Here is a 27,368-nt window from a genome sequence, read left to right on the forward strand (position 1 = left end):
TGAACATGCAGGAAGGTGAAAGGAGGGCAAGGAATAGAGTGAATTGGATCAATGTGGTATACCGGGGTTGACGTGCTGTCAGTGGATTGAATCAGGGCATGTGAAGCATCTGGGGTAAACCATGGAAAGCTGTGTAGGTATGTATATTTTGCGTGTGTGGACGTATGTATATACATGTGTATGGGGGTAGGTTGGGCCATTTCTTCGTCTGTTTCCTTGCGCTACCTCGCAAACGCGGGAGACAGCGACAAAGCAAAAAGAAATATATATATATATATATATATATATATATATATATATATATATATATATATATTATCCCTGGGGATAGGGGAGAAAGAACACTTCCCACGTATTCCCTGCGTGTCATAAAAGTCGACTAAAAGGGAAGGGAGCGGGGGGCTGGAAATCCTCCCCTCTCGTTTTTTTTTTAATTTTCCAAAAGAAGGAATAGAGAAGGGGGCCAGGTGAGGATATTCCCTCAAAGGCCCAGTCCTCTGCTCTTAATGCTACCTCGCTATTGCGGGAAATGGCGAATAGTACGAAAAAAAAATATATATGTATGTATGTATGTATGTATGTATATATATATATATATATATATATATATATATATATATATATATATATATATATATATATATATATATATATATATATATCACCTCCCCATTTGCGCCCTTCACTGAAGTTCCCATTTGCTCCCTTGTCTTACGCACTTTATTTACCTCCTTCCAGAACATCTTTTTATTCTCCCTAAAATTTGGTCTCCCACTTCTCCTCGTTCCCTCCACCTCTGACACATATATCCTCTTGGTCAATCTTTCCTCACTCATTCTCTCCATGTGCCCAAACCATTTCAAACACCCTCTTCTGCTCTCTCAACAACACTCTTTTTATTTCCACACATCTCTCTTACCCTTACATTACTTACTCGATCAAACCACCTCACACCACATATTGTCCTCAAACATCTCATTTCCAGCACATCCACCCTCCTGCACACAACTCTATCCATAGCTCACGCCTCGCAACCATACAACATTGTTGGAACCACTATTCCTTCAAACATACCCATTTTTGCTTTCCGAGATAATGTTCTCATCTTCCAAACATTCTTCAAGGCTCCCAGAATTTTCACTCCCTCCCCCACCCTATGATTCACTTCTGCTTCCATGGTTCCATCCGCTGCCAGATCCACTCCAAGATATCTAAAACACTTTACTTCCTCCAGTTTTTCTCCATTCAAACTTACCTTCCAATTGACTTGACCCTCAACCCTACTGTACCTAATAACCTTGCTCTTATTCACATTTACTCTTAACTTTCTTCTTTCACACACTTTACCAAACTCAGTCACCAGCTTCTGCAGTTTCTTACATGAATCAGCCACCAGCGCTGTATCATCAGCGAACAACGACTGACTCACTTTCCAAGCTCTCTCATCCAGAACAGACTGCATACTTGCCCCTCTTTCCAAAACTCTTGCATTCACCTCCCTAACAACCCATCCATAAACAAATTAAACAACCATGGAGACATCACACACCCCTGTCGTAAACCTACATTCACTGAGAACCAATCACTTTCCTCTCTTCCTACACGTACACATGCCTTACATCCTCGATAAAAACTTTTCACTGCTTCTAACAACTTGCCTCCCACACCATATATTATTAAAACCTTCCACAGAGCATCTCTATCAACTCTATCTTATGCCTTCTCCAGATCCATAAATGCTACATACAAATCCATTTGCTTTTCTAAGTATTTCTCACATACATTCTTCAAAGCAAACACCTGATCCACACATCCTCTACCACTTCTGAAACCACACTGCTCTTCCCCAGTCTGATGCTCTGTACATGCCTTCACCCTCTCAATCAATACCCTCCCATATAATTTACCAGGAATACTCAACAAACTTATACCTCTGTAATTTGAGCACTCACTTTTATCCCCTTTGCCTTTGTACAATGGCACTATGCACACATTCCGCCAATCCTCAGGCACCTCACCATGAGTCATACATACATTAAATAACCTTACCAATCAGTCAACAACACAGTCATCCCCTTTTTTAATAAATTCCACTGCAATACCATCCAAACCTGCTGCTTTGCCGGCTTTCATCTTCCGTAAAGCTTTTACTACCTCTTCTCTATTTACCAAATCATTTTCCCAAACCCTCTCACTTTGCACACCACCTCGACCAAAACACCCTATATCTGCCACTCTATCATCAAACACATTAAACAAACCTTCAAAATACTCACTCCATCTCCTTCTCACATCACCACTACTTGTTATCACCTCCCCATTAGCCCGCTTCACTGAAGTTCCCATTTGGTCCCTTGTCTTACACACTTTATTTACCTCCTTCCAAAACATCTTTTTATTCTCCCTAAAATTTAATGATACTCTCTCACCCCAACTCTCATTTGCCCTCTTTTTCACCTCTTGCACCTTTCTCTTGACCTCCTGCCTCTTTCTTTTATACCTCTCCCACTCATTTGCATTTTTTCCCTGCAAAAATCGTCCAAATGCCCCTCTCTTCTCTTTCACTAATAATCTTACTTCTTCATCCCACCACTCACTACCTTTTCTAATCAACCCACCTCCCACGCTTCTCATGCCACAAGCATCTTTTTCGCAATCCATCACTGCTTCCCTAAATACATCCCATTCCTCCCCCACTACCCTCACCTCCTTTGTTCTCACCTTTTTCCATTCCGTACTCAGTCCCTCCTGGTACTTCCTTACACAAGTCTCCTTCCCAAGCTCACTTACTCTCACCACTCTCTTCACCCCAACACTCTCTCTTCTTTTCTGAAAACCCCCACAAATCTTCACCTTCGCCTCCACAAGATAATGATCAGACATCCCTCCAGTTGCACCTCTCAGCACATTAACATCCAAAAGTCTCTCTTTCATGCATCTATCAATTAACACGTAATCCAATAATGCTCTCTGGCCATCTCTCCTACTTACATACGTATACTTATGTATATCTCGCTTTTTAAACCAGGTATTCCCAATCACCAGTCCTTTTTCAGCACATAAATCTACAAGCTCTTCACCATTTCCATTTACAACACTGAACACTCCATGTATACCAATTATTCCCTCAACTGCCACATTACTCACCTTTGCATTCAAATCACCCATCACTATAACCCGGTCTTGTGCATCAAAACCACTAACACACTCATTCAGCTGCTCCCAAAACACTTGCCTCTCATGATCTTTCTTCTCATGCCCAGGTGCATATGCACCAATAATCACCCATCTCTCTCCATCAACTTTCAGTTTTTCCCATATGAATCTAGAATTTACTTTCTCACACTCTATCACATACTCCCACAACTCCTGATTCAGGAGTAGTGCTACTCCTTCCTTTGCTCTTGTCCTCTCACTAACCCCCGACTTTACTCCCAAGACATTCCCAAACCACTCTTCCCCTTTACCCTTGAGCTTCGTTTCACTCAGATCCAAAACATCCAGGTTCCTTTCCTCAAACATACTACCTATCTCTCCTTTTTTCTCATCTTGGTTACATCCACACACATTTAGACACCCCAATCTGAGCCTTCGAGGAGGATGAGCACTCCTCGCGTGACTCATTCTTCTGTTTCCCCTTTAGAAAGTTAAAATACAAGGAGGGGAGGGTTTCTGGCCCCCCGCTCCCGTCCCCTTTAGTCACCTTCTACGACACGTGAGGAATGCGTGGGAAGTATTCTTTCTCCCCTATCCCCAGGGATAGGGAACGAGGAGAAGTGGGAGACCAAATTGGAGGTGGAAAGATGGAGTGAAAAAGATTTTGAGTGATCGGGGCCTGAACATGCAGGAGGGTGAAAAGCAGGCAAGGAATAGAGTGAATTGGAACGATGTGGTATACCGGGGTCGACATGCTGTCAATGGACTGAACCAGGGCATGTGAAGCGTCTGGGGTAAACCATGGAAAGTTGTGTGGGGCCTGGATGTGGAAAGGGAGCTGTGGTTTCGGTGCATTATTACATGACAGCTAGAGACTGAGTGTGAACGAATGGGGCCTTTGGTGTATTTTCCTAGCACTACCTCGCACACATGAGGGGGGAGGGGGTTGGTATTCCATGTGTGGCAAGGTGGCGATGGGAACAAATAAAGGCAGACAGTATGAATTATGTACATGTGTATATATGTATATGTCTGTGTGTGTATATATATGTGTACATTGAGATGTATAGGTATGTATATTTGCATGTGTGGACGTGTATGTATATACATGTGTATGTGGGCGGGTTGGGCCATTCTTTCGTCTGTTTCCTTGCGCTACCTCGCTAACGTGGGAGACAGCGACAAAGCAAATAAAAAAATATATTTGATACTGTATGGCTAAGTATATTTCTTATACAACATGAAAACACATCTTGAAAATTGAGATACATCAGGTTAAAAAAGGAACCTAAAGGAGGAATTAACAGGTTAATATCCGAAAGATATCTTGTAACTCGTGGGACAAACCAGAACAGAAAAAAAAAGCAAAGAACTAATATGTAATCATTATGACATGGAATATCTAATCTAAAATCTAAAAGGAAGCTTCTGAATATTGAACTAAAAGGCAAATTATGAGTCAGAGTTACACTGAATGAGTGACATTCAAATTTTGATGGAAAATGCAGTAGGTCTCTTCCACAGAAACATTCAATTTACAGGAAATTGTAATTACACAATATAAAAAATTCACTCAGATGCAATTAAAAATTTACTCATATCTGACCCTTTATCAACTATACAGTAAAAACATAAGACCTACTAATAATCCAGCACAAACCTGAGAAGCTATAGACACAAGAAGTTCAGGGAATCCTGGCTGTCCAAAGTAGCGGTTGACTGGTGGGAAATATGTGCCACCATACACAGGCTTCAAATCTGGAGTCAGCCATACACTCATGGGCCATCCACCACTACCACTGAGGGACTAAAACATGAATCATGCACAATAACTTTTAATACTAAATAACAAATAAAATATGGTCATAATAAGCACTTTCCTGATGCTCTCCAATCTCCATCAAGTCATACTTCCTGAAATAGAAAAAAAATCAGCAATTTTGCTCTGGAAATCATACAGCAATATTTGAATTGCACAATATCCAGTCCAAAACTACTAATCTTTGTTAATGAAAATCTTGACACAAAGAAAAGAGAACACATCTGTGCAGTACCAGAAGATACTCTGAACAGGTACATTAAAATTATTTAGTTTTACCTCCTTTAGATACACTGAACAAGTACATTAAAATCATTTAGTTTTACCTCCTTCAGATACATTGAACAAGTACATTAACATTATCCAAACTTTTACCTCTTCTGATTGGTTATTACAAATATGATCTCCATATGTGCCATATAAGGAGAAATGTTGAAAGATTTTGTGGGTAACATTAGGAATTAAGCATAAAAACTCCTTAATAACTGAACATTACAAGCTCAACATTTCTCCAGTTTCCAACAGCTACTACTAATCTTTGCTGAGACCAAGTCCATACCTTTACTGCTAATCTATTCAGCAATGTTCCAAAACCAACACGACCATATCGGTCCTCCGGAGGAAAATAAGTACCACCAGCAACAGGCACTAGTTCAGGGGTAAGGAAACAACTCATGGGCCAACCACCTCGCCCACTAGATGCCTGAGTGAGTCAGTAAGGGAAATTTAATTATATAATAAAGCTAAAACATTCAAAGTGAAGCTGAAAACATTAATAGAAGAGTAATTACTAATTCAAGATATCTTCTTCCTTTTCAATTTGTTTTTGCCTTTTTCCTACACATTTTTCAAATCTTTTGGACTAAGTACTATATATTGTGGCATTTAAGTTCAAGTCTGAGGCTTGATGACTTCAGTGCTATGAGCATCATTTAATTATGTAAATTATCCTTTTCTGCAGTAGGAGAAAATTCTAAATTCGCAGGGTCCTATTTCCTGAACTTTCTGTGCCATCAAGTAGCATTTCAAAGCTTTGCATAGTGCTAGCATTCAGTCTCATTGGTTAGTTCATTACAACCATCCACCACCCTATATCTAAACCAGTTCTTAAATTCCTTTCTAAGTTGCTTTTTGCCCACCATTTTGTGATGGCCTCTGGCTACTCTAGTGTTGCATCTCTTGAAAAACTGTTCTACATCAATATCATCTAGCTAATTTAAAAACTTGAAGGCTGTTATCAAGCCCTTCCCTGCCTCCTCTCCTCAATGATAGATAGTTTTGTAGTCTTCAGCCTCTCGTTATAAATCAGTCCTCTTATTCTCTGACAACCTCTGTAATTCAATCTCTCCTTTTCTATCAATCTTTTGCTAACTCTCCACCTGATAAAGCTGTTCTTTTTGGTACCTAGTTTCCTGTAACTCAACTTTGGGTAATCAATCTCTTAATCCTTTAACCCAAAATCCTCTCACTGAACTATGCCATAACTTTTATTCTCATTATGCAGTGTCTTCCACGGACTCACCTAGCTCCAGATAAAAAAGGTGTGTGGCTCAAATAGCACATCTCAAGATCTAAGAAAGTGTGCCTCTGAGCTTCTACCAATCCTTGCTCGCCTATTTTGCCACTGTCTAAAAATCCAGACATTTCCTTTCCATAATTCACCTCAATTTTCCTCTTCCCATCCATTTAATACTCGTTCTCTTTCTTGTACCATTCATATTTCCTATCTCAGTTCAGACCTGTACAGAATTTCAGAGTGGGGAAGCAAGCTTGTAAAACTTAAGTGCTAAAATACAATTCCTCCCAACTTCTCTCTCTCTCTAAGAATCATTTGTTTCCCTCCATTCAACTTCAAAATACCAAAACTCAACAATCTTAAAATACCAGAACTCATCCCTGTAATAACTCCATCCAGGAAACCCCACACAATCAAAATCACAGTGTGTCTACTTCCCAAAAGATGGTGGAATGTGCAATAATTATTTTTCTTGTGTGCAGCTATTTCATATCTACATTGGTTTTAGTTGCCTAAGTATTAAATACTGCTCACAAATCTGGAGTGGCTTACCCTTCACCTTCTGTTAATTAGAGTTAAATCAAAAGCCTTCCATTTCATCGATTCTTTGAGCATCATCTCTCTTCAACCTTTCCTTTTCATACACTGCAACACTGATGCAATCTCTCTATTCTATAGGTACTATTTTGGTCAATGTTATTGTGAGCATGCATTTGGTTGGTGCTACCCACAGTTTCTCTGTGGAAACTGGCCACTTGATGCCTCATTCTTCCCTCAAACAGATAAGCTGTGGCATTCTCTTCCTTTTTTTGTCTTTGCCTCTTTATGTACCGTTTCTTCCTTTGAGTCAAATCTACAAATTGCTGCAAAGCCCTCAATAATGTCTTTATATTTCTTTTACCTTTTTTCTTTCACTCACCTGAGATGGCCTTGATTGGGGCATGTCTTGCCTATGCCATGTCAGTAACTATTAGAAAACACTGCTAACCCTAATAAACTGTATGTTCACATTTCCTCTTAATTTTCTCCTTTCACACACTCTCCTAAACTCAGACACCAGTTCTGCATTTTCTTACTCAAATCTGCTACCAGTGCTATATCATCAACAAACAATTACTGATTCACCTCCTGGGCTCTCCCATCCCCCACAGACTGCATACCTGCTCTTGTCTCCAAAACCCTTGCATTCACCTCCCTTATAAATCATATCACCTAACAAAAGTACACGTGTGCATTAGACTACGAAACAGAGAAGAGAGAGAAGAGAAAAGGTATTATCATGTATCCAACTGATTATCATTATTTACCTTGTTATAATCTATAACTGATGCTTGTTCATTTTCTCACTGTTGTGATATCATTTGTGTTAATATCTACCTCTCTAAGTATAGTCATAGAAATGATTCTTACCCATTATTTCACTGTCTCATAACTATGTAATTACATTTCATTACTCTTTTTTTTTTTTTTGCACTTGAGACTCCAGTCATGGACAAAAGTCCACATCAAGGTCAGACCTTAATTGAAATATAGAGAGGATTATGAAAGGGTAAAAGAAGAGACAAGGGAAAGTATTTAAGAATTTAGGACAAAGAGAAATATCTTTCTTTTAAAATATGCTGTTCATTTACTGGGGAAGATATGAGAAGGTAGAGAGTTCCAAAGCTTCGAAGTGTAGGGAAAGAAACAGTTATCAAAACAGCCCACCCTTGAGTTGCCAACAACCACACAGTAATTATGTGATAAAGCAGCTTGCCAAATATTACGAGGTCAGACCTTAATTGAAATATAGAGAGGATAATGAAAGGGTAAAAGAAGAGACAAGGGAAAGTATTTAAAAATTTAGGACAAAGTGAAACATCTTTCTTTTAAAATGTGCTGTTCATTTACTGGGGAAGATATGAGACAGTAGACAGTTCCAAAGCTTCAAAGTGTAGGGAAAGAAACAGTTATCAAAACAGCCCACTCTTGAGTTGCCAACAGCCACACAGTAATTATGTGATATAGCAGCTTGCTGAGTATTACGAGGTCCAGCTAGTGGTGGAGGAACACAAGTAGCCAGCTCTCAGAAGCAAAAACCAAGGTGATACCTACAAAAGAGAGAAAGTGAACCAACACTGTGGTGTAGGACAAGAGTCAAGTTTGGAAGTTAGCTTGGGACAGTTTGCAAATCAGACAGCTTTCAACTCAACTCTGTCAAGTAAGGATGCAGAGCTAAAACCAACCCAGATGTGAGAGCATTACTCCATACAAGAATGAATCAATCCTATACATGAACAGAACAACCATTCAGAGGAAAAGAAGTTTCAAAATCTAAACTGGGCACCCAATTCCTTAGAGGCAGATTTTGCTATCTCCATAATGTGGGGTTTCCAAGAAACTGTGGATGTTATAGTAGTACCAAATATGTTCATTGAGTCAAGAGGTGGAATCACAAAACAAATCAAAGGAGAGGTGAGAGCTGGGAGGAGTTTTCGATAAAAAGATGGGGAGAAACTGGATCTTGGAGGCATTAAAGCTAAGTAAATTTCATCGACCCCGCTGAGATATCCTGTCCAAGTTTGAAGTTACTGAGGAAGCTGTGTCAAGACGAGATGCAGCTAGAGTGAGAGGAGGAGGAGGAGAAAAATGATGAATGTGGATGAATGCAGTGTTGAGTTGTCAGCATATGAGTGGATGTGGTTACATGTGGAGGAAAGGAAATCATTGAAAAAAGGAGAAAAAGTGTAGAGGACAGGACAGATTCTTGAGTGATACTTCTGATTATGGAGAAAGGGGGACAGGCTAATCTACTGACAACCACAGAGACATGAGCCACAGAGGAAGCTAGGTATGAGGGAGCAAAGTGTGGAAGGGAAGCTAAAAGAGCAGAGCTTAGAGATGAGACCCAAATGCCACACTCGGTCAAAAGCTTTGGATATGTCAAAGGCAACGACACAAGACTCCCCATATCCATTCACGGATGATAACCAGACATTAGTAAGATAGGAAAGAATATCACCAGTGGATCTCAACTTACAGAAGACATACTGGTGACCAGAGATAAGACTGAGTTCTAAAGAGTCTAAGATCATGGGAGTTGAGGAGGGATTCATAGACTTAAGAAATGGTAGATGTCATAGCAACAGGAAAATAGTGAGAAAGGTCAGAATGATCATCCTTCTTAGGGTTGGAATGTATCAATGCATGCTTCCAAGAAGAAAGACAAGTTTTGATTTTTAAACAGAAACAGAACAGTTCATAAAGCACAGCTGCAAGTTCAGAGGCACACTCTTTCAATACACAGGGATGGATGCCATCATGACCATAAGTCTTACTTGTGTCCAGAAAGAGAAGCAGTTCTCAAACAGTTCAAAAAGGGATTGGGCACAGGTATAGGATTAGTAAGAGGAGCAACAGAGGGTAAAGGAATCTTAAATTCATAAAAGTTGGAGTTAGTAGAGAAACAAAGACCACAGAGAGTTGCTTTGTCTTTAGGAGAGACATCTATAGTACCATCAAAACGGAAATGTCAAGGAAAGGTAGAGTGACAAAAGTTGTTAGAGATGCCTTTAGTTGAAGACCAGAAAGACCAGAAGGGCATGCAACTGACGTAATGACTCACTTTTATTTATTTATTTATTTATCTATTTATTTTGCTTTGTTGCTGTCTCCCGCGTTAGCGAGGTAGCGCATGGAAGCAGATGAAAGAACGGCCCAACCCACTTACATACACATGTATATACATACACGTCCACACACGCAAATATACATACCTATACATCTCAATGTATACATATATATACACACACAGACATATACATATATACACATGTACATAATTTATACTGTCTGCCCTTATTCATTCCCATCGCCACCCTGCCACACATGAAATAACAACCACCTCCCCCCAAATGTGCGCGAGGTAGCGCTAGGAAGACAACAAAGGCCACATTCGTTCACACTCAGTCTCTAGCTGTCATGTAATAATGCACCAAAACCACAGCTCCTTTTCCACATCCAGGCCCCACACAACTTTCCATGGTTTACCCCAGATGCTTCACATGCCCTGGTTCAATCCATTGACAGCACATCGACCCCGGTATACTACATTGTTCCAATTCACTCTATTCCTTGCACGCCTTTCACCCTCCTGCATGTTCAGGCCCCGATCACTCAAAATCTTTTTCACTTCATTTTTCCACCTCCAATTTGGTCTCCCACTTCTCCTCGTTCCCTCCACCTCTGACACATGTATCCTCTTGGTCAATCTTTCCTCACTCATTCTCTCCATGTGATGAAACCATTTTAAAACACCCTCTTCTGCTCTTTCAACCACACTCTTTATATTACCACACATCTCTCTTACCCTATTATTACTTACTCGACCAAACCAACTCACACCACATACTGTCCTCAAACATCTCATTTCCAGCACATCCTCCGCACAACTCTCTCCATAGCCCACGCCTCGCAACCATACAACATTGTTGGAACCACTATTCCTTTAAACATACCCATTTTTGCTTTCCGAGATAATGTTCTCGACTTCCACACATTCTTCAACGCTCCCAGAATTTTCACCCCCTCCCCACCCTATGATTCACTTCCGCTTCCATGGTTCCATCCGCTGCCAGATCCACTCCCAGATATCTAAAACACTTCACTTCCTCCAGTTTTTCTCCATTCAAACTTACCTCCCAATTGACTTGACCCTCAACCCTACTGTACCTAATAACCTTACTCTTATTCACATTTACTCTCAACTTTCTTCTTTCACACACTTTACCAAACTCAGTCACTAGCTTCTGCAGTTTCTCACATGAATCAGCCACCAGCGCTGTATCATCAGTGAACAACAACTGACTCACTTCCCAAGCTCTCTCATCAACAACTGACTGCATACTTGCCCCTCTTTCCAAAACTCTTGCATTCACCTCCCTAACAACCCCATCCATAAACAAATTAAACAACCATGGAGACATCACACACCCCTGCCACAAACCTACATTCACTGAGAACCAATCACTTTTCCCTCTTCCTACACGTACACATGCCTTACATCCTCGATAAAAACTTTTCACTACTTCTATCAACTTGCCTCCCACACCATATATTCTTAGTACCTTCCACAGAGCATCCCTATCAACTCTATCATATGCCTTCTCCAGATCCATAAATGCTACATACAAATCCATTTGCTTTTCTAAGTATTTCTCACATACATTCTTCAAAGCAGACACCTGATCGACATATCCTCTCCCACTTATGAAACCACACTGCTCTTCCCCAATCTGATGCTCTGTACATGCCTTCACCCTCTCAATCAATACCCTCCCATATAATTTACCAGGTATACTCAACAAACTCATACCTCTATAATTTGAGCACTCACTCTTATCCCCTTTGCCTTTGTACAATGGCACTATGCAGGCATTCTGCCAATCCTCAGGCACCTCACCATGAATCATACATACATTAAATAACCTTACTAACCAGTCAACAATACAGTCACCCCCTTTTTAATAAATTCCACTGCAATACCATCCAAACCCACTGCCTTGCCGGCTTTCATCTTCCACAAAGCTTTTGATATATATATCCCTGGGGATAGGGAAGAAAGAATACTTCTCACGCATTCCTCACGTGTCGTAGAAGGAGACTAAAGGGGACGGGAGCGGGGGGGGGCTAGAAACCCTCCCCTCCTTGTATTTCAACTTACTAAAAGGGGAAACAGAAGAAGGAGTCACACGGGGAGTGCTCATCCTCCTTGAAGGCTCAGATTGGGGTGTCTAAATGTGTGTGGATGTAACCAAGATGAGAAAAAAGGAGAGATAGGTAGTATGTTTGAGGAAAGGAACCTGGATGTTTTGGCTCTGAGTGAAACGAAGCTCAAGGGTAAAGGGAAAGAGTGGTTTGGAAATGTCTTGGGAGTAAAGTCAGAGGTTAGTGAGAGGACAAGAGCAAGGGAAGAAGTAGCACTACTCCTGAAACAGGAGTGGTGGGAGTATGTGATAGAGTGTAAGAAAGTAAAGTCTAGAATGACATGGGTAAAACTGAAAGTTGATGGAAAGAGATGGGTGATTATTGGTGCATATGCACCTGGGCATGAGAAGAAAGATCATGAGAGGCAAGTGTTTTGGGAGCAGCTGAGTGAGTGTGTTAGTAGTTTTGATGCACGAGACCGGGTTATAGTGATGGGTGATTTGATTGCAAACGTGAGTAATGTGGCAGTTGAGGGAATAATTGGTATACATGGGGTGTTCAGTGTTGTAAATGGAAATGGAGAAGAGCTTGTAGATTTATGTGCTGAAAAAGGACTGGTGACTGGGAATACCTGGTTTAAAAAGAGAGATATACATAAGTATACGTATGTAAGAGAGATGGCCAGAGATCAATATTGGATTATGTGTTAATTGATAGGCACGCGAAAGAGAGACTTTTGGATGTTAATGTGCTAAGAGGTGCAACTGGAGGGATGTCTGATCATTATCTTGTGGAGGCGAAGATGAAGATTTGTAAAGGTTTTCAGAAAAGAAGACAATGTAGCGGTGAGGAAAGTGGTGAGAGTAAGTGAGCTTCGGAAGGAGACTTGTGTGAGGAAGTACCAGGAGACACTGAGTACAGAATGGAAAAACGTGAGAACAAATGACGTAAGGGGAGTGGGGGAGGAATGGAATGTATTTAGGGAAGCAGTGATGGCTTGTGCAAAAGATGCTTGTGGCATGAGAAGCATGGGAGGTGGACAGATTAGAAAGGGTAGTGAGTGGTGGGATGAAGAAGTAAGATTATCAGTGAAAGAGAAGAGAGAGGCATTTGGATGATTTTTGCAGGGAAATAATGCAAATGACTGGGAGATGTATAAAAGAAAGAGGCAGGAGGTCAAGAGAAAGGTGCAAGAGGAGAAAAAGAGGGCAAATGAGAGTTGGGGTGAGAGAGTATCATTGAATTTTAGGGAGAATAAAAAGATGTTTTGGAGGGAGGTAAATAAAGTGCATAAGACAAGGGAACAAATGGGAACATCAGTGAAGGGGGCTAATGGGGAGGTGACAACAAGTAGTGGTGATGTGAGAAGGAGATGGAGTGAGTATTTTGAAGGTTTGTTGAATGTGTTTGATGACAGAGTGGCAGATATAAGGTGTTTTGGTCGAGGTGGTGTGCAAAGTGAGAGGGTTGGGGAAAATGATTTGGTAAACAGAGAAGAGGTAGTAAAAGCTTTGCGGAAGATGAAAGCCGGCAAGGCAGTGGGTTTGGATGGTATTGCACTGGAATTTATTAAAAAAGGGGGTGACTGTAATGTTGACTGGTTGGTAAGGTTATTCAATGTATGCATGACTCATGGTGAGGTGCCTTAGGACTGGTGGAATGCTTGCATAGTGCCATTGTACAAAGGCAAAGGGGATAAAAGTGAGTGCTCAAATTACAGAGGTATAAGTTTGTTGAGTATTCCTGGGAAACTATATGGGAGGGTATTGATTGAGAGGGTGAAGGCATGTACAGAACATCAGATTGGGGAAGAGCAGTGTGGTTTCAGAAGTGGTAGAGGATGTATGGATCAGGTGTTTGCTTTGAAGAATGTATGTGAGAAATACTTAGAAAAGCAAATGGATTTGTACATAGCATTTATGGAGCTGGAGAAGGCATATGATACAGTTGATAGAGATGCTCTGTGGACGGCATTAAGAATATATGGTGTGGGAGGCAAGTTGTTTGAAGCAGTGAAAAGTTTTTATCGAGGATGTAAGGCATGTGTACGAGTAGGAAGACAGGAAAGTGATTGGTTCTCGGTGAATGTAGGTTTGCGGCAGGGGTGCATGATGTCTGAATGGTTGTTTAATTTGTTTATGGATGGGATTGTTAAGGAGGTGAATGCAAGAGTTTTGGAAAGAGGGGCAAGTATGAAGTCTGTTGTGGATGAGAGAGCTTGGGAACTGAGTCAGTTGTTGTTCGCTGATGATACAGCGCTGGTGGCTGATTCGGGTGAGAAACTGCAGAAGCTAGTGACTGAGTTTGGTAAAGTGTGTGAAAAAAGAAAGCTTAGAGTAAATGTGAATAAGAGCAAGGATATTTGGTACAGTAGGGTTGAGAGACCAGTCAAATGGGAGGTAAGTTTGAATGGAGAAAAACTTGAGGAAGTGAAGTGTTTTGTATATCTTGGAGTGGATTTGGCAGTGGATGGAACCATGGAAGCGGAAGTGAATCATAGGGCGGGGGAGGGGGGCGAAAGTTTTGGGAGCGTTGAAAAATGTGTGGAAGTTGAGAACGTTATCTTGGAAGGCTTTTAAAAATGGGTATATTTGAAGGAATAGTGGTGCCAACAATGTTATATGGTTGCGAGGCGCAGGGCTATATAGAGAGTTGTGCAGAGAAGGGTGAATGTGCTGGAAATGAGATGTTTGAGGACAATATGTGGTGTGAGCTGGTTTGATTGAGTAAGTAATGAAAGGGTAAGAGAGATGTGTGGTAATAAAAAGTGTGTGGTTGACAGAGCAGAAGAGGGTGTTTTGAAATGGTTTGGTCACATAGAGAGAATGAGTGAGGAAAGATTGACAAAGAGGATATATGTGTCAGAGGTGGAGGGAACGAGGAGAAGTGAGAGACCAAATTGGAGGTGGAAAGATGGAGTGAAAAAGATTTTGAACGATCGGGGCCTGAACATGCAGAAGGGTGAAAGGTGTGCAAGGAATAGAGTGAATTGGAACGATGTGGTATACTGGGGTCGACGTGCTGTCAATGGATTGAACCAGGGCATGTGAAGCTTCTGGGGTAAACCATGGAAAGCTTTGTGGGGCCTGGATGTGGAAAGGGAGCTGTGGTTTTGGTGCATTATACATGACAGCTAGAGACTAAGTGTTAACGAATGTGGCCTTTGTTGTCTTTTCCTAGGGTACCTCGCGCACATGCGGGGGGAGGGTGTTTTCATTTCATGTGTGGCGGGGTGGCGAAGGGAATGAATAAGGGCCGACAGTATGAAATATGTACATGTGTATATGTGTATATGCCTGTGTGTGTATATATATGTATACGTTGAGATGTATATATATGTATATATATGTGCTGTGTGTGGATGCGTATGTATATACATGTGTATGTGGGTGGGTTGGGCCATTCTTTCGTCTGTTTCCTTGCACTACCTCGCTCATGCGGGAGACAGCAACAAAGTATAATAAATAAAATAATAAATAAATAAATATATATATATTTGTTCATCTTACAGTTCATGTAATCTATTCCAAGAAGAATCAGAGAAGACTAAATAGAGCAATTATCAAGACAAAGAAACTAAGAAAAAATTGACAATATTATTTTGCAATCAAAGAAAAGATAGTTCCTCATAACAAATGCACACGCATTCAGATGCTATAACAGCGTGTTCATGCAGCTAAGGGAAACTACTCACTTTTGTATGTACATCTATGTACATCTTACACATACAGTTCATGTAATTTACTTCTTAATGTAATAAAACAATAAATAATATAATAATGAAGATAAAAAAACTATGCAAGTACAAGGGATGTTACTAACTTATCAACTGGTTATGTATCATTTGAGCAAGCTGTGTATCCTTCATCAGGCACAGTACTTGTGGGGCCAGAGTCCTTGTTCATTTAAACACACAGATTTTGCTTGTGATCTTCCCTATCTGGACAAGTTACAACATTTTCTGCCCTCACTATTGATTCCTAGAACAGACTGCTCCCTCATGACAAGTTCAGTCCTGCCAAATTTGTAAGCATGTTACACTTACTGTCCTCAAGAAAACAGCAATTACAGAGAAGCTTGACAAAGGGGCTTTCGTGAAAAACTGTGTGCTGAATACAGTGTTGGTATGTCCACCATTTATGACAGAGGAACCAGGAGAAAATATAAAAATTCTCTTCTGAAAGATACTTCAATTGAGAAATGCATTTGTCCAATATTAATCTAATGCATTAAATTAGTGTCTAAACAAAAAATTAATACTGTACTGTAACAGAGAAAAATTATCCTACATTTGCCAGATGCAGTACTGTACAATACTCTTCGTTGCCTTAGGACCACTGACTATGAGCTGTCAGTCCTGGAACTACCATGTGTGAAAAAAATATAGGAGATTGCATAAGTTCAGTGGAAGGAGAGGAAGATGGATGACTAAGAGCAAAATCATCCAAAGATGAATTTCATTTGGATAGTTAGTTATGGATTGATCATGGCACATGAAAGGAGGAAACAGTAAATCCCTTAAGATATTAGAGATGTTTTTGGTTAAGGACCGAAATGATTTTCAGTAAAAGAACAAATCAGCACAAAATATATGTATGAATCACATGAATTACAAAAGAAAATACTTCATTCTGTGATAAAGAAGAGTAAAATAGTCTAACTTGATGTAAAGGCATAAAAAAAACAAATAATTGATAAAATAAAAGGAGGTGGCAGCCCACACATGCATTTACATATCTCCAGCACCTGTCAGTGCCCGTCTTTAATGTTCCACACTGATGAAGCACTCTAAACTTTTAAACACTAAGAAAAAAACACCTTTGATCAAACATGAATATCTATGAGATTCTGAGTTTTAGGTAAGGAAAGGAAGCCAACACCGATGACATTAAGGGTTAATAGTTGGGGTTATAATCATCCATAATGGAATCATCAATCTCTTCATATTCTTTTTTGTCATATTCTTCATTTCTCTTTTAATCTGAGATGGCTAACATTATAGTATGCATTTATCCACGACATATCTTTTTTAATTATCTATTATACTTGATTGCCATTTCTTGCATCAGCAAGGTAGCACCAGGAAACAGGCGAAGAAAGACCTATCCACTCACATACACGCATATATACATACACAGTCATACAAGCACACACACATACATATAGCTATCAACACATACACATATACATACAAATATACATACAAATACAGACATACATATACATACAAATACACAGACATATACATATATACATGTACACATTCATACTCACTTGCCTTCATCCATTCCTGACGCCATCCCACCTCATAGGAAACAAGATTGCCACTCCCTGCATCAGCAAGGTAGCGCCATGAAAACAGACAAAAAAGGCCACATTCGTTCACACTCGGTCTCTAGCTGTCATGTGTAATGCACCAAAACCACAACTCTTATCCATATCCAGGCCCCACACACCTTTTCATGGTTTACCCCAGACATTTTACATGCCCTGGTTCAGTCCACTGATAGCACATTGACTTCAGTACACTACATCATTCCAATTCACTCTATTCCTTGCACACCTCTCATCCTCCAGCATGTTCAGGCCCCAACTGCTCAAAATCTTTTTCACTCCATCCTTCACTTCCAATTTCGTCTCCCACTTTCTGTTCCCTCCACCTCTGATACATATATCCTCTTTGTCAACCTCTCCCTACTCATTCACTCCAAATGTCCAAACCATTTCAACACACCCTCTTCTGCTTTCTCAACCACACTCTATTACCACACATCTCTCTTACCCTTTCATTACTTCCTCAATCAAACCACTTTACACCACATACTGTTCTCAAGCAAGTCATTTCCAACGCATCCACCCCCCTCTGTACAACCATATCTATAGCCAATGCCTTGCAACCATATAACACTGTTGGAACTACAATTCCTTCAAAAATACCCATTTTTCCACTCCAAGATAATGTTCTCTGTATCCACATGTTTTTCATCACTGCCAGAACCTTTGCCCCATCCCCCACCCTATGACTCACCTCCACTTCCATGGATCCACTCCCAGCTAAATCCACTTCCACTTATCTAAAACACTTCACTTCCTTCAATTTCTCTCCATTCAAACTCACATCCCAACTAACTTGCCCCTCAACTCTGCTGAACCTAATAACCTTACTCTTATTCACATTTACCCCTAACTTTTTCCTTTCATACACTTTTCCAAACTCAGTCACCAACTTCTGCAGTTTCTAACTCGCACCAGCCATAAGTGCTGCACATCAGCAAATAACAATTGACTAGCTTCCCAGGCCCTCTCATCCCCAACAGACTGCATACTCGCCCCTTTCTGCAAAACTCTTGCATAACCTCCCTAACCACTCCATCCATAAACAAATCAAACAACCATGGGGACATCACACACCCCTGCCATAGACCAACCTTCACTGGGAACCAATCACTCTCCTCTCTTCCTACTCGTACCACATGCCATCTCAAAATGTTATTACTAGGTCTAGAGAAATTACGGACTTAAAATAATCAAACAAAGCCATACTGCATTTAATGTACTTATCATTCTGCAATACAATCATAATAGGGTATTATGCACATATTTCAAATATAGAAAATAAGCACAATCAAAAGAAACTTACATAAGTCCATCAACAAGCATTAAATCACAAAAAAAAAAATCTTCATGACTTACCGTAACAAAAGTCATGTATACTTTGTCTACATCTGGTCTTTCTTCCCTGTCCACTTTCACATTGATGAAATTTGAATTCATTAACTCTGCTATATTGGGATTCTCAAAGCTCTCCCTCTCCATGACATGACACCAATGGCATGTCGAATATCCTACACTTAAGAAGATGAGTTTGTTTTCTCGACGCGCAGCACTAAAAGCTTCCTCACCCCAAGGATACCTAAAAATTCACCTTTTTACATTATTTCATTTAAAATGAAATATCAAATATAACATTTTCATATGAAATGAAATATCAAATATAACATTTTCATACAAAATGAAATATTAAATATATCACCTTCATATTGTATAATAAAGATATATCAAAATATTATGTTGGCAGTGCAGAAAGTTCTAACTTGGTTGTCTTACCAGTGCACTGGATTAGTTGCATGCTGCAGAAGATAAGGAGATTTTTCTGAAGAAAGTCTGTTTCGTTTCTCGGTACTGGCACAAGATGCTCCCTCTCCTCCAGTTGCCATGGTTCGCTGAAAAGTTTGTCTTACTGGTTGATGGCAAATTCTACTAACCCATCTGCCAATTGTACTAAAGTTCCTGCAAAAGAGTGGTAAATCTCTAAAAGCTTGTCCTTATAGTCTCTACCATAAAAAGACTGCATACATACACTCTGGCCAGAATATCCATCAAAGCATGTCTGATGGTATGAGATTCTGTCAACTGAAACAGCAACTCCTCAAACAGTGGATGCAATTCATTATCAACATTTCAAACATGGGCAACACTATTCTGAATAAACATTAAGATCCTGAAAGGTTTTGATGAACCTAGAGAGATCAAGCAAAGGAAACTAGGGATTAAAACCCATCCAGGATCTCTTGAAAATTATCATTTAATATATTTCCTATAAAGGAACAATCAAGATTACCTCCATCAACATTAAAAACTGCATGTCAGATATTACCTATGCACATTCAGTGCAAGCAAAGCCCCATCATGCTGTTAAACCCTTCCGACAGATTGTGCCAATTCAGCTTATACTCTCATTGCCAAAACAATTATCAGGGTAAAACAAATGAACTATTTTGCTGCATTGCATTATTAGATTTCAATGACCCAGAGAAAAAAAAGAAGACAACTCTCCACGAAAAACAGAACTCTTTAAGTTGATCTTAATTATTTATACAGCTTCTAGTGACATTAAGGTTTACTTATATATGGCATTAAATTTTCTAGACAAAAAGTTAAACAATGAAAATTTAGATTTCCAGCAAGAAAATATGCAAAATATCTAAAAAAAAAAAAAAAGTTCTAACACCATCATGCACTAATAATGCCACATATGCAACTGATGTGTTTTATTCCGATCAAGCACTAATCATGCCACACATGCGTCTGACCATGAAAAAAAATTGCCAAAACATGGCTTTATAAGTTACTGATACTATCATAACACAGTTCTGTTCAGAGGTGTCACTAACTTTAACACTAATATCCGTAATCAGGGAAATAGTAATAAGCATAATCATTGCTCATAATCACAACACTCAGAAGAGTTGTTTGACCAGCACACATACTTCATAATATCTTCTACCTGTAAAAAAATCAGCAAACCCTCAATTTAACTGTCCCTGATATAACAGACTTTGGATTTAACAGAATGTATTTAACTCTCATTTGCCCTCTTTTTCAACCCCTGCACCTTCCTCTTGATCTCCTGCCACTTTCTCTTATACATCTTTCAATCATTTGCACTCCTCCCTTGTAAGTACCCCCAAACACCTCTCTCTTCTCTTTCACTATATACTTCTCTTCTTCAACTACACTTCAACTTAGGTTACATTCAATCTAATGGACTATCAGCAATGAAGGACACTCCTTCCTCATTAGTCTGTTAAATCAAGGGTTTACTGTCTAGTACTTTTTTATTCAAAATTAATTCTAACATATTTCCTTTCAGAAACATCTTAGCTCGAAAACTAATAGCGTGGGTAATAATCACAATATATGTGCATTATTATCACTCACAACAGATGCTCAACCTGCATGCTCATCATTTATTAACTTCTACTCACAAAAGATATAAAGAACTTTTTCAATTCTACATTGATTTTTACACATCTCTCTTCTGAAAGATCTTTCTGAACTCATAAACTAAAAACACCAGAAATAATCACAACATACATGTAATCATCATTTGTAATTACACCCCTTTTAAACATTGTTCAACCTGCCTACTTACCATTTATTATCTTCCTGTTAAAATACAGTTCACTCCAACTCCAATAACTGTGATGTTACTAACTCAGACCTGGACCTAATCCATAAATTTTTTTCAAAACATGGGTACCAAGATTATCCAAATTGCACCTAAGAGTTGATAAGACCATTGTCTCTGACTTGAGAACAGAGGTTATACACCAAAACCAAAGGCTAAAATTGTATCAATAACTGTTTCAACTACCAAAACACACAGAAATTACACTACATGATAGCAGAAAACAAGAAAAACAGAGCTGTGTATGTATAATGAAGAAAAAGGAAAAAGGATAGTAAAAAATTCAAATCCATAAAAAACAGCTTGCTCCACTTCTGTCTTGAGGTAATATGGTAACAATGATTTTCTTTTATTTTCAATTTAGGTAAAGGACTTTCATGTACTATCCATATGTAAGGAACCCCCAAAAATACAAGTTAAGGCAAACAGCAACAAGTGTACCATAATTGTTCTGTTTTTCTTTTCAGGCAAAATCTCAGACTACTTATCAGTACAATAAACAATTCATGGTTTCTTTCCAGGAATGAATTCAAACTATACATACTACACACACACACACACACGTTATGTTTTGTTTACGCGGGCAGAACAGGCAGGGTGAAAGGTTTGTCTTGGCATTTTGAAAAACCTAACCACATTTAGTTGTGTGACAGGCCTCGGTCTCTTCTCTATAAAATTCATATATCTATAAACACATTAAAAACTAAGTGAAAATCTTTTTTCAAAAGATGTCAGATGTCAGAAAAATATAATTGGGGACATGGAAATGGTGAATAGCTTATGGTGTTGTAAGTTTAAAAAGAACAGTGATTGGGAATGCCTGGTTTCAAAAGAGGGACATACATAACTATACATGGGTGAGTATGGATTACGAAACAGGGCATCACTGGATTATGCACCAAAGTTGAAACTCAATAATCCAGCAACCAGAGACCAGAGCCAATCTGAATCAGTCATTTTGCTGGACCAGTGGTGGTCAATTAAAAGAAACCTTTTTATTTAAATTTCACTACACAAAAATAAATCACTAAAATCAATATGCACTATGTACAACATATATGAATAACATTTTACTTAACTAACATTAAAATCATTTGTGATTCATCATTCACTCACCTAATGAGCTGCATTATTTCAGCTTCCAAAATGAGAAGTCGTGATGTACATTTCAAGTTCTGGAAGTAGTGGACTGTTTAGGTTGGTGTTTGTTTCCTAGCATGCTAGTATTAGCAGCATGTGGGACTGGAGTTGAGACTAGTATACCTTGGGCAGCATACAGTGAGGCTACTAGATTGTCAAAAGTAGAAGGTCGTGCTTTATTTTTCTTAGTTATCTTTTTAAACATCTGACAACTGAAGTCATTTCAAGTCTTTTGGTCATTCCTTGTTCAATATCTCTCAAAAAACGTATATTTTCATAATCTTCTGATCAGTTATAAAGCTAAGCTGCTCTAACCCTTTCATCATCTCACTGGATAACTCAAGAAACTTATCATTTGAGCATATGTTTATAATTTCCTGATCAGTTATAAAGTTCTGTCGCTTTAATAATGTAATCACCACACTGACTAACTGAATCAATTTAGCATCAAGTGAAATATTTCCATCCATGTCAGTATCATTTTTCTCAATGTCCTCTTTCTTATTACTTTTTCTGGGATTTACAACCTTGTCTAAAATTTCATCTGTAAGCTGATGATTAATAGCTTTGTCTAAGTCAATTCCCATACATTCTTCTAAATCTTCTTCATTCAACTTCTTAGCCAAAGTAGTTGCAAAATTGTCAGTCACATATTTGACGTAATCAAGCAAATCAAGGACATTTTCTTTCTCTTTAAAGACTGCAAAACCAGTAAATTCTACATAAGGGTCTTCATCTGAATTAGGCCCAAACTAATATCCTGGCCATAGTTTATACCATCCCTTTTTCAGTCTTGAGGAGTCAACCAATTACCATGCACTACCAATAAGACACAGAACATCTCTTATGTTACATTCCTTGAAATACATCTCAAAAGGTGCACCAGCATTTAGAGTATACAGGAACTACTTCATAAACTGAGAACAGTATGTGCACTAAAGAACAAGCAATATGTCTTGATCTTGCAGTTGGACGAGTGATCTAATCACCTTTTTCCTCTCTTAAACCCCTTTGTTCTTCACCAACAGGGGGCTCAGTAATCCTCTTAACACAATCAATTACAATCCTACCATACACCCTGCTGATTTAGCTCACGAGACTCTTCCCACTTTATTACTTAAAATCATTTGTACTTCCTTTCCCTTTATACAGTAGAATAATTACTACCTGTTTAATAATTAAGCACCAGGTCACTTTTCCATACTTTTATACATACATTTCATATCCATTCAACATGAATTTCACCTGAACTCTTCACCACTCACGACTCCAACTACACCATAAGCATTTCCATTCTTTCAAAGATTTGTTACCCTTTTCCCTTGCTCCTTTGTAATGTGTTCCTCTCTCACACTCCTATTTTGCTCTCCTTACCTCTATACCCACTGTTCCAGTGTACATATCTCTTTCACCATCACCAAAAATCAGTCCTTTATAAGTATTCTCTCTACACTTTATAAACTTTATTCTCTGTTAACAGTATTCTCATAGACTTGACAAATATACTTTCACTTCTTACACATCTCTCTCTCCTCTTATTCATCAAATTCCATAATATATTGTGACCCACTTTTAAATTTCGACTCTTTTTTGCAAAGATTATCATTTGTTTTCATTTAGTGATACATATTTCAGCATCTTTCCAACATTTTATACTACATTCAAAATCATTTTATGACAGATTTAGCTTTCCTTTTCAAATCTTTCTTCTTTTAGCCTCCACCAGCTTTCTGAAATCTTCATCTCCCCATGCTGTTCCTCTCTTTCCGCAATCTATACTGTACCACAAACCTCCCGTGTAGTCTCCAATAGAGTGGTCTTAAACTGCCTCCACACCCTCCTGGCTTAATCCTGAAATGCATGACCTCTTGGAAGGTAAGTTTCAGTTTTCAACTTTTCTATTCTTATCCTAATTTTCTAATTCATAATTCTAGTCTTTTACCATCAAAAAAAAAATCAGTAACCTTACATATTACTATCATATTTGAAAAAAATCATTACTACCATATCATTTGAAAAAAATCTCATCCTCTCCTGTGCCATATATCATTCACACTTCCTACCATATCCCTTCTCTCCAAAAACAAATCAATCACAGTCTCACCTACCCCATCTCTCCTGCCTCTGCACCAATTGTAATAACAAATATCTTTTCTTGTATAGTAAAGGAGCATGTGGCCACAGATGACAGCAGCATGCATAAAGCTGCAGGTTTGTGTGGGTGAATGGAATGTGAGAGAAATAAATGACAAAGGGAAGTTGATGCAGGTTGAAGATACTTAGAAAATGACAATTAGAAATGCTGGGTTTGTGTAAAGCAAGGATGAAAGGTAGTGGGGCCTCTGCTTAAGACAGAGTAATAGACATGACACAAATGTGTTTGTAGAAAAGGGTGTGGCAGTCCTAAGGAAGGATGAAAGTTTTACAAAAGATGCTTTACTTGTGTCTCCCTAAACAACAATACCAAATATCACTGAATACCTTAAAATAGATCTTATAATAAACTACAAAAATAATTTTCAAAGCAATGAAGATGTCTGAAACAAGGAGATTTACATATGATGCATCAGTAACTGGTGCATTAGCTCTAATATAAAAAGGAATAAATGCTGTCTGGCTAGACATGTCAAAGCCAATCCAGTATTTACCACTATCTTAGTACTGTAATACAGTGCACTCTCATTAGAAGTTTGTTATTTCTTCCTGAATGAGTTGAGGCCTATGTCACTTGTTTCTATCTATATCATACTTAATTGCTGTTTCCTGCATCAGCAAGGTAGTGCCAGGAAACAGATGAAGAATGGCCCATCTACCTATCTATCTATATCTCTGACTCACATTCCCTCTGGGAACTACCTCATGGGGGTAGCAACAGCAAAGAGTCTCATAACTGGTGAAAACCAGTGCCACTTTTTAGCCTTTTGTGTCTCACCCTTAACAGGCCACTGAAATAGGTTAACCCTACTACAGAGTTTCCAGAGGTTCCTACCTAATGTTCCTACTGTCTATTTCTACCTAATGTGCCCAACTAACTTTCCCAAAATACTACTTCTACCTTGTGTACCCGCCTAAAATTCCTACCTTCCACTCCTTTCTATTGCTGCTACCATTCAGCCAAAAAGCAGGGCTAGTGCATAGCATTCACTGCAAGAAAACCTAGGGTTACAAAGAATGAATTGTGTCAGTTAAGTGTTGTAAAGTGATATGTGTGACAAGGAGAGACTGTGTGTCTGTGGACAGAATGCCAGCAGTCCACATTTGAGTCAGGCAGAAAAAGACAGCTACCTGGATCAGAGGATGCAGCTTGAAGTGCTGCCTCACTACACAGCCATCACTAACCCTCCTGATACCCAGGCAGGTAGTATCAGTAACATACCTCCCTGGTTAGTGACAACCTACATTTGTTTCTTGTTTTTTCATTTTTCTTATATACATGAATAACTCATTGAACACTCAAGATACGTTCTTGGAAAAAGAGCTTTCAATGGATTTACTATAACATATGTGATATATAGATATGTTCTTGACAGAGTTATTTCTTACCTATGAGTTCTTCCACTTTCACCTCCACAGTGATACTTTTTCTCACCAGCTTTGGTTTATTTCAATCACTTGTAAAAAAATTTTCAGACATTATGGGGACTGATAATTCAAATATGTTCTTTATAATGGTGAGTGAGGCGAGTAAATGACCGAACATTCACACATATATCTAAAGTGAAGAAGCACAAGAAACTAAGCACTGAATGGGCATGAGTGCACTACATAAACCACTCGACATTGGCTGAGCAAATGTAGACAAAAATGGTGGATGGATGAGACCAGTTCATTTGAATTTGCAATTATTCACTACATCTACCAATTGCAAAAGGTGAAAGCCAAAAGATCTAAAGCAAATCAGCTTAATTACGAAAAAAGCTACGAAATCCATAGCGAATTTGCTTCTAAAGGCATTTTCCTATAAAGTTCTTTCATTTAAGATATGCTTTTCCTTTATATGAAAAAAAAACTGAGACCAGAAAGTATGGTATTGTACCTTCAAGTTGGGGACTGTAAAAAAAAATGTATAAAAATACACACAGAAGAGCATTAAACTATCAACCAGCACATAAATTTCTTTAAGTGCCTTGGTCTACAGTACTGTAGATGTATTTCACCTATTCTGCTGCAATTCTCTTGAATACCAAATGTATTGTGTAATATTCGGAGTTTAGAGATGATGTTTTACTGTGTCATGTCAGTACAAGAGTGAAACTTATGATGGTGAAGTGTGAAAGGTCAAGAATATAAGTAACCAGATTAAAGGTTGTTTATGTGCAAGAGCAATAGAGAACGTAGATCCTGGATGGACAGAGTGGAAGAAGTGATACAAGTGTATGGGACCACAGGTAAAAATACCAATGGTGAAAGAAATTGTGAATCAGGTGTTTAAGCAATTAACTCCCACAAGTCTTAAATGATCTAATCTCAAACTTTCCCTAATTTTCTATACCTTGCCCTTCATAAATACTCAGTCATCAGTTAAGAAAAATTGTACAGAATATTCAAAATTCATCATCACATGATTGATATCTTATCTATAGATACGTAGCTTTTCCAGAGAATACCAAGTGTTCTTGAGTTGTCAGAGCATATAAATATTGTATTTGGATGAAGAGTCAATGGCCCCAAGTAATACGAATATAAGAATAACTTTTTCAGGGTTGACTTCGATTTCTTGTGTAGTTACGAAACAGTGGAGACACATGGAGATACACTAATTAGGTCGACAGCTGCTTTCCACTCTCCAAACAGCTGTTCTAAAATATAATAAACCATATAAGAATATCCGTAAGAAAGAGTACGACAAAAGGACTCGTATGTACAGTAACAAACCATATGACAGATATATATTAAGTAGAAACGAAGGAAAACGACCTTCAACTCACATAGTATTCTGGGCCAACGATGGACCTTGTTTACAATCACCATCTATTTACATCTGGCGGCCGACCGTACCATTTTTTTATTATCATATACGGCTACGATAGTGATGGACAAGTATAAAAATTCCTTCATTGTATTCAAGGTAATAACAGTTA

General features: G+C 38.8%; 1 protein-coding gene across 5 annotated transcripts in view; it reads right to left on the bottom strand.

The window, feature by feature from the left end:
* Positions 1 to 27,368, bottom strand: part of LOC139753330 (spermatogenesis-associated protein 20) — a 119,876-nt gene extending 92,508 nt beyond the window's left edge. Inside the window, exons 1-6 of one of the 5 annotated variants that reach the window (XM_071669668.1) lie at positions 26,981 to 27,089; positions 22,264 to 22,987; positions 19,284 to 19,466; positions 18,870 to 19,089; positions 5,535 to 5,678; positions 4,817 to 4,963 (exon numbers count right to left, since the gene is read on the bottom strand). In XM_071669668.1, the coding sequence (XP_071525769.1) occupies positions 4,817 to 4,963; positions 5,535 to 5,678; positions 18,870 to 19,089; positions 19,284 to 19,466; positions 22,264 to 22,277 (708 nt within the window). In that variant the 5' untranslated portion in view covers positions 22,278 to 22,987; positions 26,981 to 27,089. Of the gene's footprint in view, positions 1 to 4,816; positions 4,964 to 5,534; positions 5,679 to 18,869; positions 19,090 to 19,283; positions 19,467 to 22,263; positions 22,988 to 26,980; positions 27,092 to 27,215 lie in introns of those variants that run through there. The other 4 variants (XM_071669672.1, XM_071669669.1, XM_071669671.1 and 1 more) reach the window with 4 other exon arrangements.

Source organism: Panulirus ornatus, chromosome 14 (genome assembly GCF_036320965.1).
Source record: "Panulirus ornatus isolate Po-2019 chromosome 14, ASM3632096v1, whole genome shotgun sequence".
NCBI lineage: Eukaryota > Metazoa > Arthropoda > Malacostraca > Decapoda > Palinuridae > Panulirus > Panulirus ornatus.